At 41.1% G+C, this 16752-nt stretch overlaps 1 protein-coding gene across 1 annotated transcript in view; it reads right to left on the reverse strand.

The window, feature by feature from the left end:
- Positions 1-16752, reverse strand: part of LOC101570576 (transducin-like enhancer protein 4) — a gene marked incomplete at its 5' end in the record, with an annotated part of 147795 nt that overhangs the window by 87572 nt on the left and 43471 nt on the right. The window contains one exon of the mRNA XM_023722988.1: positions 11957-12031. Coding sequence (XP_023578756.1) covers positions 11957-12031 — 75 coding nt within the window. The remainder of the gene's footprint in view (positions 1-11956; positions 12032-16752) is intronic.

Genomic DNA, 16752 nt, shown 5'->3' on the forward strand with positions numbered 1-16752 from the left:
AATCAAAGTGCCCTAAATAGTGAGGGGTTTTATTTCTAAAGTAGGAAGGCCAGGGAGGGGCAGGGCTCTGGGTCAACTTCCAACCCTTACACCCGCCCTCACATCCTATTCACTGTTCAGAGAAGGCCTGTCTCAGCTCCTCATGGTCCCCAAACCCTCAGAGGACACCTACAATGCAGAAAGGAAGACACCTCTCTCTTCATTGCTCTGTCAGGAACACAAACCCACCTCCTTGCGTCTTATCAAGTAGGATTCCATGCCCAGAACTTACCCATCAGAAAGACTGAGAAGAGCAGCGGGAGTGTGTGGCCTCCTGGAGAAGCCAGGCTGCACAAGGCAAAGCCTGCCCTACATCTGCAGGGGCTCACAGGGCAGCCTGCCGCTGTTAGCTGGGAGAAACCCAGGAACAGCTTCTGAGCTTTCAATCCAAGCAGACAGCAACTTAAATTATCTCTTTTCTACGCTCAACAGTGTCTTCTCTCAGATATTAATTTGAGCAGAGCTGAGTCTACAAATTGCTTTAAGTCAACCCAGAAATACCCTGGGGAAATTTTTTAAAAAAGAAGAAAAAAAAAAGAAAGAAAGAAAGAAATGACTGCCATTTTGCTTTGGGAACACAGGGGCACTGCCCTCGTTGGTAAGGGATGCAATGTGGGATCAGATCAACTCACCCTTCTTTATGAATCTATTGGGGGGGGGGTAGGGACAGAGAGACAGTGACAGAGTGAGATAGCCAGCCAGCCAGCCAGTGTCAGAGAACAGCGAAAGCGAGACAGCGACAGCGAGAGCAAGAGAATATGAATGAATCACAAAGAACAGACTAGCCATGGACCTGCCTTAGAAATGGCTCGAGAATGGGGCACTTGTAGTTTTTCATAAGCACGCCATATGGGGTAAGAGTTAGAGAGAACTCATTTATTAGGTTAAGTCTCCAATATTACTATCTTGCAAAGTAGCTGGAAAAAAAATTGGGAGAAATAGGCGTAGAAAAAATAATAGTTTATCATACCCAAAACTTAAGAGCAATTCTATGATTTCTAACTTACTAATGTTCCCTTTAACTGTCTCTGCGATTAGCCTACCACCCAGAGCCCAGAACCAAGAAATACTCCAATATCCTAAACACCATTTAGAAGCAATTACTTTGTAAATCCTGATTTCCAGCTTCCTGAACCATCATTCAGAAATATTTCCTTATATTTCTATGAACACTTTCTGTCTACATGCATTCCATTAAATATTTCTCACTATTTCCTATCAGGATCTTACACAATCCTAGTATGTGTCTGTGTCTGTCTCTCTCTCTCTCTCTCTCTCTCTCTCTCTCTCTCTCTCTCTCTCTCTCTCAGCATGGGACTCTGTAGATCTCCAAGTCATTCCTCCATGATGTACACTACTCCATTACATAATTTGGTAAACACAGAGACCTAATGGGTAGCCCAGGACCCAAAATCCCAGACCAGTGGTGACAAAACCTGTGGGCACACATGCTACTGCATCTTTAAGACAAAAGATGTTAGAGGTTTTTTGTTTTGTTTTGTTTCTAAACTAAAACCTCAGTATTCAGGTTTAATTGCAGTGCTGGCACCTGGAGAGGAGTGTTTGGTTGCAGTATGGCACCTGGTCTCTGCAAGGTTCTCCCGTCACTGTTACAGATGTAGACAACATGATCTCAAGGCAAAAGAAAGAACACAGACTCAAAACAAAAGCAGCCTAACAACCAAGTGTAGAAGCTCTTGAACTCAGTGGAGTTGGATTCCAGTTACTGCATGGCCTTGAGAGAACTTCCTCCTTTGGAGCACTGGTCTTACTGTTTGAAAAGTTAGGACAATAATATTTCCTTCTGCCAAGGACAACGTGAAGATTGAACAAAATAATGCATGTAAAAGCGTTGTGTTCTGCAATGCTTTTTCAACGAACATTTGTTCCTGGATTCCCCTTTTAAGAAAATATTACAAGGGTACAGACAATGACAAATCTAGAGGAATAACCAAAACAAAAGGACCCCACATTTTAAAATTCTAGTTATCAAAACAAACGGGCTTACAAGGTCATACAATGCTGGGCTGGACCTCTGAAGATGAACCTGAGAGATGAGTGCCTAACCTGCAACCAAAACCCACTTTCTTACTGCTAAGTGGCAACACTGCAATAAAGTTTAGAAAAAGCTCACACATCATTACCAGCGTTTGTATGAAACACAAAACAGTACATGCGCCATACTGTGCCATCACCACCTGAATGACTATCAAAACTAGGCTTTTTCAGATGAGGAAACAGGAGTCAAAAGATCATAGTGCAAGTCACACTCGCAAGTCACCGATGTGACACCTCAGTTCTCGAAGTTAATTCTTCTATGATTTTGCTCACCAAACTGAATTAGATGAGCACAGAATTAAATTCAACAATTAGGTTCAACATTGACCTTATGGGGAAATTTAATTTGGTTCTCATCCAATTAGGTTTTGACCAAAATTGTGAAAAGAATTAAGTTCATGAGCCGAGGTGTATCTTCCTCCAGCCTATGCTTCCTCTCAATCTTAACTGAAATCTAAGGAGGTAAAGGCCAAATAAGAAAACAGATCAAGATATAGTACTTGTTCATTTAACAAGCATTTATTCAACAGCGTTATAAACAAAGTATTGCACATTTATTGAACAGTTTTTAACATTTATTGCAATGTTTATTGAAAATGAGGTGCTATCTATTGTAGGTACTACAGGTCCCAAGTGTTGACTGGAAAACAAAACAGGTCAATAGGACAGAGAATGCACTGCACATGGAAAAGGCTGCCAGCCAGAAAACCCTTCCTGAAGGGAGGACAAGTGATTTGCGATCTGAAGAGCAGCATGAGGAAAACCATAAAAAGACTTGGAGAACGGCACTCCAGGGGACCCAACGCTGGTGTCCACAGCTGGGCAGAGCACGCTGGAGGTGAGCCAGGGGCAGCGAAAAGAGGCCAGTGTGGCTTACAGGCACCTGAGGAGCGTGAGACATGTGTGAAGTCAGAAAAGTGGACGGAGGTCACTCACAGAGTTTGTAGGACATGATGAGAGATCAAAGGCTTGTTTCAAGCAAAGAGGGCAAGCACTGGAAAGTTTTAAGCACAGGGGCATTAAAAGGCAATTTATATCTTAGAAAAATAACACTCTGGTAACTGTATGCACACCAGCATACAGAAGACAAATACAGAAACCCAACGCACTACTGGGCAGAATTCCGGGGGAAACGCACAGATGGGAGGGGCGCTAGCAGCAGAGAGAACGGAGCACTTAGGAGGCAGAACAGACACCATCTGTGACGAACGCTCTTGTGCTGAGCTTGGATTTTTTTCCCTTCATTCATCACCAGTCTTTAGGATACGACAACGAAGGCCTGAAGCTCTGAGGAGCGTGGTACTGGCAAGGAGAAGAAGAAATGGGAAAGAACAGGTGCAAAGGGGGGAACACAAAGGAGTGAAAGCCACAGTCTCCAGGAAGGTGGGGGTGGCACAGACAAGGGAGAGAGGAACAGTCTGAGGGACGAGGACAGAGCCTGAAAACAGACTCCTACACATATGGTTCACCGATTTTCCAACATGGTACAAAGAAATCAGTGGAGAAAGAATAGTCTTCACAAATGAGGCTTGAATCATTTAGCTAGATGTCCATCTGCAGGGCCAGGGAGATGGCTCAGTGGAATAAGCACTTCCCTGGCAAGCGCAAGGGCCTGAGTTCAATCACTGGTTCCAAAAAAAAAAAAAAAAAAAAAGAGGTGGTAGATGTCCATCTGCAAAAATAAACTACCTGCTTCTCATACCATAAACAAAAATTAAACTGGATCAGAGGTCCAACCATAAAGCTTCTCAAAACCTACAAAAGAAAAAAATCTTTGTAGTCTTGAGTTAGGCAAAGACTACTTGGAGACAAGATCAAAAGTAAGATGGGCCAAAGAAAAACTAATCCATCAAGTGGACTCCTCAGGGCCCTAATTTAAAAAAATGAAGAGATGAAGTATTTACATATTTCTCCAAAACACATAAAGATTTACATTTAGAACATTAAACTTTAAGTCAATTACTTCAAAACAAAAAAAAGGGAAAGATTTGAACATACAGTTTATCATGAAAGTTAGGCAGCAAGCACATTAAGACACTTAACATCATTAGATGTAAAAAAATAATAATATAATAATTAGATTCACTATGTACAAAAATCTCAAAAACACACAATTCCAAGTGTTCCAGGGGACACAAAGCAAGGACTTCCTGGTATACCTGACACAATAAAATGGTGCGGGTCACTCAGGAAAACAGTGTATCACTTCTAGATAATCATACAAAAAAAAGAGAGAGAGAGAAAGAGAACGAGCTTTCACGTTCAAGAGCCTGTATGTGATTGTTTCTTGTGACATTATTCAGAATCACTCAAAACTGGAAATAACCCTCACTGTCCTTCAAAGAGTGAACGTGATTTAAAAACAAAACAAAATTGGTATGCTAACACAACAGACTACCACTCAGCAACAAAAAGCTATTGCAATGGGCAACCACATGGACAAATCTCAAAAGCCCAATCCATAAGGAAAATCCAAAAGGCTACACAGTGCATAATTCAATCCAAATATCAATCCACAAAAGGCTTACTTCGGGTGAATGAAACATTTTGGTGGTTGCTGGGGGCTAGCCTAAGTAAAAGGACTGTCCACAGAGATAAATAAGAGAACTGAGGCAGGGGATGGCTCTTCTGTATCTTCATAGTAGTCACAGTAGTGACAGTCTCATGGCTACACTCAACTGTCAAAACCAGAACTGCACATCGACACAGGTATGTTATTTTATATAAATTATATCTTAATAAATCTGATTTAAGTATGAATAAATGAATATTCTTTCCTGGATTTCTAATTCCAAGTACCTGAAAATATATCTGCAAATATAAATAAATGTACAAATTTGTAAACGTCAATAGCCTCGCCTTTATTATATTTTATATGATTTTTCTTTATTCTCACACCCTTGGAATTTAATGTTTTATTGAAATTAAAATACACAAATTAAAAGTCAATTATGGGCAGTAAAATGTAAATCCAAAAAGCTACAACTACCAAAATCTAAGATGATTTAAATATGCTTTGAGGATTTCTAAAAGCAATTAAAAACATCATTCAAAACGAAAATAAAACAGGGCTTTTCCGTTGGGTGGCTCATACCACTGCTGGTACAAACAGATCTGAGGACTTTAATCAGTTGTTTTACTAATAAAATTAATAAAAAGCAGTCATGCATGCACCACCAGAGGTTCAAGCCATCTGACAAGGAGTTATGAATTACGAACATGGCCCATGGTAAACATGTTCATAGGATTTGGTGAAGTCATTACATGTCTGCCAAATGAAAATGTAAGTGGAACGAGAAAAATCACACTTCCTATTCAATCAAAGGGCTCTAACCTTTCAGGAAACCCCACCACCACCACCCCAAGAGAACACTCTAATACTGTGACTATAAATGTATTTTTCGATAGAAGCGTTCCGCACTAATTTCCTGGAGAACACAAAATCACAAAAGTCCTCAGAACTCTCCCTGCCTCCTAAGTAGAAAGTCAGGCGGTCATGGAGCCTTCCGCTACTCAGGGGCCCACCTTCCTCTCTCCCAACCTGGAAGGGCTCCAGAGAGGCTGACCCTCAAAGAAAAAGGTCCCAACCATGAAGCAGGTGGTGACAGTGCCGAGAAGGCACCACGGGAAAGAAGTCACTGAACAAGGATAGGGGGAGGACACCCTGCCCTTCGCCCAGAAAGAATCCAGCACAGACAACCCTCAGCAGCAGCAGGCTGCTGCTGGCTTCTGACAGGTCCCACTGCCCCACTCTGCATGGGCTTGTGGAAGGGGGAAGCAACCCTGTTCAGGAGGGCCCTCGTCCCAGCCTCCAAGCTGCACCATAGGCAGCCACTTGCACCAGCTCGACAACCCTAATACTGCGTGCTCTAGGGGACCCAGCACCACGAAGGTGCCCTGGTTGGTGGAAAAGAGAAGGGAGGTCCACCCTAAAAAGGAAAGGAGGTAAAGTCTAGGTCAGTACCAGACTGGAGGTGAGAGGAACTGTGAGACAGGCTTGTGGGAGCTTTTTCCATCAGAGCAATAAACTAAGTGCACACCGCAAGTAATAGATGAATATTGTTGTACCTTACCTAGTGTTTTTCCACAGGAGGGGCAGCCCTGAAGTGGGAGCTGAAACCGTTCAATATGAGTCTTTGTTAGGAGAGAAGGGAAATTACGGCCTCTTAGAGCCTCGATGAATCACAGCAAGAAGATTAGATTAGGAAAAAAAAAAAAAAAATCACTCAACAACTCACCCTCTGCTCCACAGCCCCCACCCCAGCTAAGAGGGGCATAAGAGAAGGCATACCAGTGGCAGATAACCCAGTTGGGATGCCAGACCCTGCTGGCTTTCGTGCCAGCACAGCTCTGGGAGTCAGAAGAGCTCAGGCCTACAGGTACAAAAACCAGAAGATAGCTTCAAACTAGCTGCCACCGCCTCCAACTCACTAGGTGACGTGGCCCTGGCCAGTGTAATACAGGAAGCCTTTAAGCCCAGGCTCTCAGAAGCACAGTAAGAAAGTTGAAATAGAGAAAACACAAATCAATTTTATAGTTCATTTGAAAGTACACTCTGGATAAAAAAGATATTCTGTATTAAATATGTTTAAAAACAAACAATAGTAACGAGTAGACAGAAAAATAAGACAAGTTCACCAATAAGGTTCCTCAAAAGCACAGATTTTAAAAATCTGAATGCAGAGTGGTAAAAGCTGAGTGGCTGAAGATGGCTTATGCACAGGCGTCTGGCTGGAAAAGAAAAAGTGATTCCAGCACTGACCACCAATGCTTATCTGCATTAAAAAGCCCCTTAAACAGCTTGAGGCCTGTGAAGTCAAATCCTGTGTGTCTTAGCTCCTCCACTAAGTGGATGGTCAGGGTTTGGCCACAGATAATTTCAAAATGATCCCAGAGGAGAGTGGGGGCCTAGGGAAAGTGAATCTACACAGAAGGCAAATTCAAACTAGAAGGTATTCTAGAGTCTGTCTTGAGTCTACAAACTCCAAACTGCACCTTGCTGGGATCCTTGGAAGGGTGGATTCCCACAAAGCACTCCCCTCCCTAAAAAAACTACTGAGGGAAGAAGCAAGCCCTTCACTCAGGTACCTAAGCCCTGGGACTAATGGTGCAGGGACAATGGCAAGAGAAAAGGACTGAAAGGTAGAAAGCGCCACGCAGGGCAGCTCAGGGTGTAGCCAAAAGCACAACACAGTCAACAGAACTTTTGGAAAGCTCTCTGTGAACAAACACGAAGGAATGAAAACACTGTTCCTGGGTACTTTAATCCATTTTCATTTTTGTGAAAAAGTAGTACTTTAAAATCTGATTTCAAGGTTTGTGTCATTGGAGGCTCTGTCTACAGCCACGTCTCCAGCAATGCAAAGGAGGGGACAAAGCACTCACACTTGCTTTAAGTCTCACCACACATCTGTCCCTTCTAGGCTTTTGCCTAATGGCTAATTTGTGGAAATTACCACAATGGCTCATCCAAATGCCTTTGACATTTAGAATGGCAATTCTGAAATCTATAATGGAAAAGGAAGGATACTGCTTTAAAACTGTCATACTGCAAGACTCTCCTGCCAGAATACCCATCGAGAATGAATGAATGAAACGATGCACACACAGATGTATAAATAAGAGACGATCCTATGACAAGGACAATAAAACAAAATGCTACAAGTGGGGAAAAACCCCTCCAAGGTATTGTCTTTCTTTTTTTAAACTCAAACACACAGGAGGTAAAGGCAAAGTCATTTAAATCATTTCCTTAGTAATACAAGTAATATTTAAATAGATTTAATAGTGCTGCTCCAAACCAATGAATTATGGGTTTAAAACCTATTAAAATGTAATGTTTTTTTCCTGAGCTGAGAGGAGAGAGATTTAAATCCACTGAATTTTAATATTTCAGCTTGAGCTGCAGGAGGTAGAGAAAGTCCAAATGAACTATTCCATCAGCACCATTCAAGCATGAACATTTTAATCAGTTTTACTTCCTTGGAGTTCTCTAACACAGTTTACGCTGTCATTCTGAAAGCACTTAACACAGAGAGTGTGAAAAACCACCAAGGCTTGTTATTGCCTTCACAATTGATGGCAAATAATTTTGCAGACTTCCTATCATTAAAATGTCACTGCTAAAAATTGAGGTTCAGCATTTCTAGTGCTAAGCTGCATTTTCCTGCAGCAACACGGCATACCTGCTCTTAAGGGACTTCGGTGGGGGGCTTTTTATTTTAATGCACATGCTTCTCATTTTTTTTTCCCTCCAAGATTTAGGGTCAAAAAGGTGGTAAGAAGGTTTCCAAAAGAACCACACTGTTTTAATTTTGTAAGCCAAACATTTTCGTTTCCAATGTTCACACTAAACCACTTTTTTTTTTCCTTAATGGTAGTTTTCTCTTTCCAATTCTTCCGAGGTTCCGAGTTAGGCTCCTTTCTTCAGCACAACCCCATTCACACAGCATGCGCTGATTATATAGTGTAATGGATTCAGAAAACATTTTAAGATAGTCAGATGACTCAATTTAATAATACAGGAAATGAAAACATCATTTCTAATTAGATCATATTACTGATTTAAAACTACAATTTCTGTGTTGTTCCAACAGTGTGATCTCGCAGAGATTCTAATTTAAAAACACAGTGGCTAGTAGGACACATGACAAGATCTGGGTAGATTTATAACAGTCCCCCAGCCCATTTAGGGGAACTGGGGGACAGCATCAAGGAAATGTGAAACAAAAACACAGAAATTAGCTATAAAATACAACACAGGAATTTTCCTGCTTTTCTTCCTTATAAATAAAAGATAAATGATATTTAACATATTTCAATCTATCAACAGTTTTAAACTGAACATGACCTGTGAAAGAAATCATTATAACTGTGTTTCATTCCATTAAACACAACTAGCTTATTGTCAGGAGAACAGCCGCCTCTCCAGGTTTCGGGCTCACTTCAGCATTTTGCATTTAAACTGCATGGATCACTGATTTGGCTCATTTACCAATGAAGGTAGAATAATATTGCAGAGTTAAAAAGGTGCTTCATCAGATTTCATTAAATCTGGGAACACTGCTCCCGTCTGGATGATGTGCATACATATAAAACAGACACATGTGTAGTGATAAATAAATAAAAGTCTGCATGGACTGGGGTGGGTCTCTGCCTCCCGGGAGAAGAACTACCATTTCCTCAGCACAGAATAGCACTGTCAAGTGTGTTCTTCAAAGAAAGAAATAAAACTCCAAATCTGAGCCCTCCTCATTTTTGGTACTAGGTCAGAAATACAACATGTGTATGCTCAAGAGCATACACAACTCATGCATCTAAAATCCACAGGGTTACCATTCCAGAAACTACCAGAGGGCCAGCGCTAGGAAGACCAAAGAATCAGCAAGCCCAAACTCCCTGAGGGCCTCTGTAACTGGCTCCTTCTCCCCGCTCCAGGGTGTGCTTCCCTAACCCTAGGGCAACCTATTTTTCAGAGCAGACCCACTATGTGATTCCGAATCCAATCTTTTGCCCAAGCACAGGTTAGATGACCACAAGCTGCACCACACACACAGCACAGGCTGCTTAGAGAGGTCACAGGTCTACTGAGTCCAAATAAGCTTTCAGATCAGAAACTTAGACTTATTTGAATAATTAAATCCAGATATATACAATGTCTGTTGGCTATAATCTAATAAATCATTTCCCCAAGAAAAGACAATCTGTCATCCCAACCAAAACAAGTCTGTAAAAATGAAACAGATATAAAACAATATTAAAAATACATTTGATGTGACGAAGGAAGAGAAGGGAACTTGTCTGGATTTTTTATCTTTCCTCACATTTTTAACCAATATCCACCACAAAATAATGCACTTTTGGTTGAGTTGAATCTTTTCACTATGGTCACTAAAAGATCTGACAAGAAAAAGGAGAAGAAGAAGAAAAAGCAACAGAGAAGGATTCCATTTTTTTCTTTTTTTAAAGCCTGCCACCTGGACATAAGGCAGGGTGGTTGTCTGGCTCTAGGCCATTGATACAAAGATAAAGGCTAAGCTGGAGGAGAGCTCTTCCTGCCTCTTCTAACCAGGCACCACTAGACTTCTACTTCCTGAAGACTAGAGGATGAGAAATGTAGGTACCATCACCCCGATCTGTGAGAGATCCAGTGACAAAGATACCCACACCACACCCAGAAGAAAGCGTGTGTGTGCGCGCGCGTGTGCGCGCACCCCCCGCCCCCCGCCCCAGACAAGCAGGGCTGGGTGCACGCACAGATGCTTCACTTCTGAAACTGAAGCTCTTTCAATTTACAAAAACAAAACAAAACTGAACATACTGTCGTTTTCAGGAGTTTCGGGAAATAACTGTGGAACACATTCATCTCTAGTAGCTCCCTGCCCCCACCTAGCACAGAAAATTATAGCAAACGTTATTTCCAATTCTACCTGGCTTGTTCGGATTCGGCCTCTTCTTTTCAAGGGGCACTCTTACTCTCCTCCATTTATCACATCTGCTAATTTCCTACCATTTTTTCTTATGGTCAGAGGGACATAAAATAGAGCTCCAAATAGCCCATTAAAAAACAAGCTACAATCAGAGGACCTTGTCCCCACAATCGTCCCCACAATCGGCAGTGATCCAGCGTTCTGATTTCCTTGTTAGAAGACAGAGGCATAATTGAAGCAGCATCCTCACTTCAGATGGATTATCAGAGACCCTTATCTGCAACTTCACTTAGCAATTTGAATTTTAATGAAAGTAAATGGAATAATTAGCATTTCAAAGTGTGTTTGATACACGAAGGGGAAAAAGAGAAAAGACTTCTGTGTACAACCTATACACAAAAGGAAGTATGCATTAGGAGGGGCAGAGTGAGCAAAGTACAGTTGGCGTCTGCCTCAGAACCCTGTGTGAAGGAACTGCGTGCACTACCTGCAAAGTGAATACTGTGCTCTTCACAGCCACGATTCCTCACCCTTACTATTTCTGTTTCAGTACCATGTTTTACTACTTGTTAATGTGAGAAGACAAGGGCCAGCGAGATAGCTCAGCGGACTAAGCCTCTGTTTAGGTAAGCGCAGGGACCAGGGCTTGATCCCAAACACCACAGGACAAGCCAGCCCCACCCCTGGGCATACTGAGGGGGCCACTGAAACCAGGGGTGGTAGTGCACCCCTATAATCCCAGCACTGGGAAGGCTGAGAAAGAAGGGTCACTATAAGTCCCAGCTGCGTAGTGAGACCCTGTACTAAATACATTTTTTTAAAAATTTAAATTTAAAAAAAAAATGTGAGGAAACAAAAATGTAAGGAGTTGAAGTGACTTCCCAAAAACCATCAATTCCAGCAGAATTTCTATTCATAATGAACACCACTATTGCTAGGAAGGATTCCCTAACTGGGCCACTGATTTTTCAAAATCTGCAGTTCATCTATTATTCCTACTACAAATGGACACTGGCTCTCCAGAAACACCAATCGCAGGACAAAACATAGTAGAGGAGATGTGTATAAAGATACTCTATCATTTGACAAAAGATAAAAGAGGTTGGGTTATTTAAATATCAGGGCGATGGGTACTGTGTGATCTGATCTAGGGAAGGAACAGCTGATTACAGAGGCAAGAAACACGAAAAATGCAAACTATCCAGCCTCCTTTGAGAGTTTATGGAGACACTGATTTTATTTGGTAAGAGTAGGATCAAAGTCTGAGGCAGCCACAAACTTCACATGAGACCGAAGGCAAAGTGATAAATTTCATTTCAGGGTCATCTATGGCGCTTTGCCCTTCGGGTAGAACAAAATTTCTAAAGAGAAAGTGAGAGAGAGCTGACGACAAACACTAAGATCAGAGCTAAAATGGAAAGGCCACGTACCCCGATGATGGCGTTCAGTTCTGCCATGGTCACCTGCTTGGCCCGTTCCACAGCCTGCACCACTTGTTGCTGGTGCTATAAATGAAGATCAGAAACAGAATACAATTATTTGTTTTCTACTCAGAACAGCTTTCCCTAACACGTCCTCTAACTTCAGTTACATGCACAACAGCATTTGGAGGGGCTCCAAATTTCCAAACAAAAGCCCCAGGTGGCAGACGACTTGGAATCTGGGGTGCAGCTAGGTCCACCATGCCCAGGAGTAACTGCGCACCCCAATGTGGGGCCCTGTCCCGGCCTCTTGCAGAACACCCAGGACGCTCTCTTACACTCAGTAGAAGTGTAAGAGAGCTTTAAGTGCAAGTTGGTAGCATACTTTGACTAATATCTTCACTAGAAAACAAAACCCAAACCATCTTGCCTTCTATGTACTCCCTTTGCTCTTTGCCATCCACAGAAAAGAACATTTTTTGGAAGTTATTTCCTACAAGTATTTACTGTTAAATTTTTCTCCTGATATTCATTACGGTTGGTACTAGAAAGAAGGTCATTGAGAATTCAACATTTGCGTCTTCTGGTAATGTGAAAAGTGACCATGTATTAATTCCTGTCATGAAATGTTGCATTTAAGAAATTTAAAAAAAAAAAAAAAAAAGAACTTCACATATTCCAATTACAGGCAATACACTCACTGCAAGTTTAAGCTATTTTTCTTTAGGAAAACTAGGATTGATACTATAGGAAAACTCCTCCAGCCACGACTCACTTCTAAAGAGAATGGGCAAGAACTAGTAGTATTAGTAATCTTTGTTAACAATCAGTGGAAAAAGGAAGTAGCACAGACGTCTCTACATGGGGGAGGCCACTCGCATCTGGACACACACAGAGGTTATTCAAAGACCTCCAAAATATAAACATTGTTCCCAATTAAGTACACTTGAACACTAGTGTCTAGAGACTCAAATTAGACCAAAGTACATCTCTCTCCAGACTTTTTTCAGCTAGGTTTAGTGGATTAAGAACCAAAGAGATGTGCAGTGAAAGAAGCTCTGCGTGGCTGAAGCTTCTGGCCAGCTAAGAAATTAAGCTCAATTTTTTAACCTATAGAAGTGAATGCAAAGTTCCGCTGTCACACTACTTCATGCACAAAAGAGCTATCCACTAGATGCTGAATTTCACTCAAAGAACTTGGTCTCCACTCCAAAACCTTCCAACACGCATTTACTGACATTAATTAGGGGGACCACGATTTCTACCTCTGAGCTAGGAAGGGGAGTGAAAAAGCAATGTGGAAAAGGAAACTCTTCAGTTATCTAAAGTGTGGTACAGTCACACCAGCTTTCCCAATAGAAATATGCATTTTGTGATTATCATTAATAGAAAAAAAGGTCAAATAACAGATCACTGCATTTTAAGCACTTAACAGACTCTAATCATTCAACTATATACTTGTTTTTAGTTGTAGGAGTTTTAGTTCAAATCAAAGGCTGAGGAAGTAATCCCAGGCTTTAAGATATCTCTGTCCAACTCTCACTCTTTAATATTTGTTTAAGTGATATAACTCATTTTTCTCTTCCTCAGAAGTGAAAATCCCGTGAAGAAAAATAGAAGGAACAGAGGGGCTGTGAATTAAATGGACGGCAGTATTAACTTCTTTCCTCTAATGTCAGCTTTACCACATTCAGCGTTAAATGAACACTTTCTAGGTGCCTGACACAGAACCCAGGCTTAGATTTGAGACAGTCTCATTCTTGGGGAAGGGAAAAACAGTGATTGAAAACTTTTGAAAAAAATAACACAGAATGCTGAGATTTATTTACTGTTCAAAAGAAGATTATGGACAGAAATTAATAAGGATTTTTCAACTTTTACTTTCTGACATTCAACAATGGCTGCTTGAATCTCACAAGACACAGAGGATCAGGCGTACTCATCTCCAACACATGTATTTCTTTCTTCACCACATTCTAATTCTTTTTTCATTCATTCATTTAAAACAACTTTTTGTGCTCTTGCTTCTCCATCTTACAATAGCTCCGTTTTATAGAAACAATTATTTAGCTTACACTAGAATTTTTAAAGTCACATGAGACAAAGATACAGAAAATATACTTAGGGCTTCTCTTCCATGAAGACTGTTTATAAACTGCCTCACGAACTGGATTCCAACTGCTAAGATGTGGAAAGATGCCTTAGGTAGTGAGCGTGTCTTTAGGGCTCCGCATGGAAACCAAGTAGTACATTTCTTTTTAACAAAAGTAGAAACTCACTCCAATGACCTACAACCTTAACATCAAATACTTCTATGGAAACTTACAAAAAAGCCAGAAAAGAAAATGGAAGTCATGATTCAGCTCCTCCTTTTCTGATGACAAAAGCCAAAGGCTAACACAGTATTGGTATCTTCAGTTCAAATTTCTACTTCCCCACTTCCGCTCACAAGCAGTGAGTCACCTGCTGTCTGAGCACCTTTTAGTCTCCCTAAGGCCAACAATGCCTCCTCCACTGCGAGCTGGAAGAGCACCAAAGCACCGTGCCATTCCTCCCCACGGGGTAACACAACACGCGCACACGCACGCATGCACTAAAGAACCCACCAGCTAAGGCATGAAAATTAAAAGTCAGAAAGAAAAAAGGAGTGAAAGAAGACAAAAGAGAAAAAGGAACACTTGAGGAAAAAGCCAAGTTCGCCCCAAAACCTGACCCAGGAAGACACTGAGGACACACCAAGTAAGCCAAGGGATGGTGACAGAGATTTTGAAGAAACAAGAAAATCCAAATGTCTTTAAAATATTGATTTGTAATTTTTAAAATAAAAATCCCAAGACAAGAGCTGCATAATTTTATAAATTTACTGAAAATTATTATATATCAGATGAGTCCATGTTATGGTATATAAATTATACCTTAATAACACTGATTTTTTTAAAAAAGTTTTGAGGACTATAAGCATGACTTTAAAAAAGGCCACTAAAATAAAATTCTGTATCTTAAATCACTACTTCACTTACTTACCTCATCATAAATTATTTTTGGCATATGTTCAATATACATATAGAATTTTTTTGCACAAGACTAAAATCACGTAAGGATACGACAAACCCAACAAAGCCTACTAAAAACAGATCTTAATAAAGCAATATGAATTCTGGGGGTGTTTAATATATGTTTGTCGGAAGGATTTACAGTGACAACACCACCATGTCAACACTCAAAGCATGACAAAAGCCACAGGGCTTCTAGTAAAAACCACTAAGGAAACCTTGACATTACAACTTAGAATTTAAAAAAATACTTGCATCTTACAGATATATATAATGAAGTAAAGGGTAATAAAGGCAGAGATATAAAAATGAACTAGGATTTTTAAATGTTAAATAATACAAAAGTAAGGCACACCAGCCCTGCTTCTCATCGAACTCTAAGAGAGAACATTTTTATAACACAGAGAATAAAATACAAGAGGCCAAAGCAAAGAATGGTAAGCACACTTCCTGGGCAATCAGGATTTTGTTATCTATGCATCCATGCAGGTGTTTATTAAGCTCCTGATGTATCCCAGTCACTGTGGTAGGCACTAAGGCTGGCTTATTGAGTAAGATGGACCACAGTCCTCGATCTCACAGAATTTTAATTCTAACAAAGAAAACAATCAGTGAATTAATGACACTCAAAAGGCTCTATAATTTCAACTGGAGGACAATTTCTGTAAGAAAATTACAGGATGCTACACAATCATTTCAAGGAAATATCTTAATCTAATCTTGGGTCAGGGAAAGATTCCCTACAGAAGCTGACCTGACAGCAGAGACCTGAAGGATTTCTAAGAGTTCTGTGGATGAAGCAGAAGAACCGAATTTCAGGCAGAAGGGTAACTAGGTAAGGTCCCTGAAGGAGAAAGAAGAAGTCTGCTTCTCTCTCTCAAGAAAGAGAAGGTATGCATATGGTTAGAGAACAGGTATGGAACACAACTGGAGGAGCAAGTCAGGTGGGATTTTATAGAATCTTCTTTGATAGGTGAAACACAAAAAGCTCTTTAAAGTGGAAGAGATACAACAAGAACAATAAAGACAAATGCATGAAGGCATATGAGTACGGCTACACTCTATTCATTCTACAGTACCCTGTATTAGCGAGATGTGGAATCTGGCAGGGCAAGAAGAAGCCAAAGTGTAAAGGGTTTCTATGCCATACAAAAAAAGCTGGAATTTATCCTGGCAGAAAATGCAACATTATTAAAATGTTTAAACAGCTGAGTGCTCTCAATTCTGTATTTTAGTAAGATGAGTCTGGTGATAAGACTAAAGAAGCTGAACAGCGGGGAGGTAAAACAGACTGAAGGGAGAACAGTTAGAGAGGGCTAATGTAGGGGAAAAGATACTTAGGCCTCAAACTTGGATCAAATATCCTTCCTGCTGATAGGTACCATTAGACACAGGTACATAAAAGCCACTCATTTATAGAAACTCAGAACTGGAAAGGGCCTGTAGAGAGCATGAGACCCAGATGCCAGTGGGATCCCAGGCCTTGTTACCAACCAACCCACCCACCCACCCACCATTTCCAAATGCTGTCTGGGAGGAAGGCTGAGATGGCAGAATTTCAGTACCAACCACAGACCAAAGGCTGCTACTCTAAATGCATGAGCCTCTGCCGTCACCATCCAACCAGTGCTGCCACTGCTCTGTTGCTACACCTCATGCACAAGTGGGGGCCATCCAACCAGTGTTGCCACTGCTCTACTGCTACACCTCATGGACAAGTGGGGACCATCCAACCAGTGCTGCCACTGCTCT

The sequence above is a fragment of the Octodon degus genome, unplaced genomic scaffold (genome assembly GCF_000260255.1).
Source record: "Octodon degus isolate 3935 unplaced genomic scaffold, OctDeg1.0 scaffold00095, whole genome shotgun sequence".
Classification (NCBI taxonomy): Eukaryota; Metazoa; Chordata; class Mammalia; order Rodentia; family Octodontidae; genus Octodon; species Octodon degus.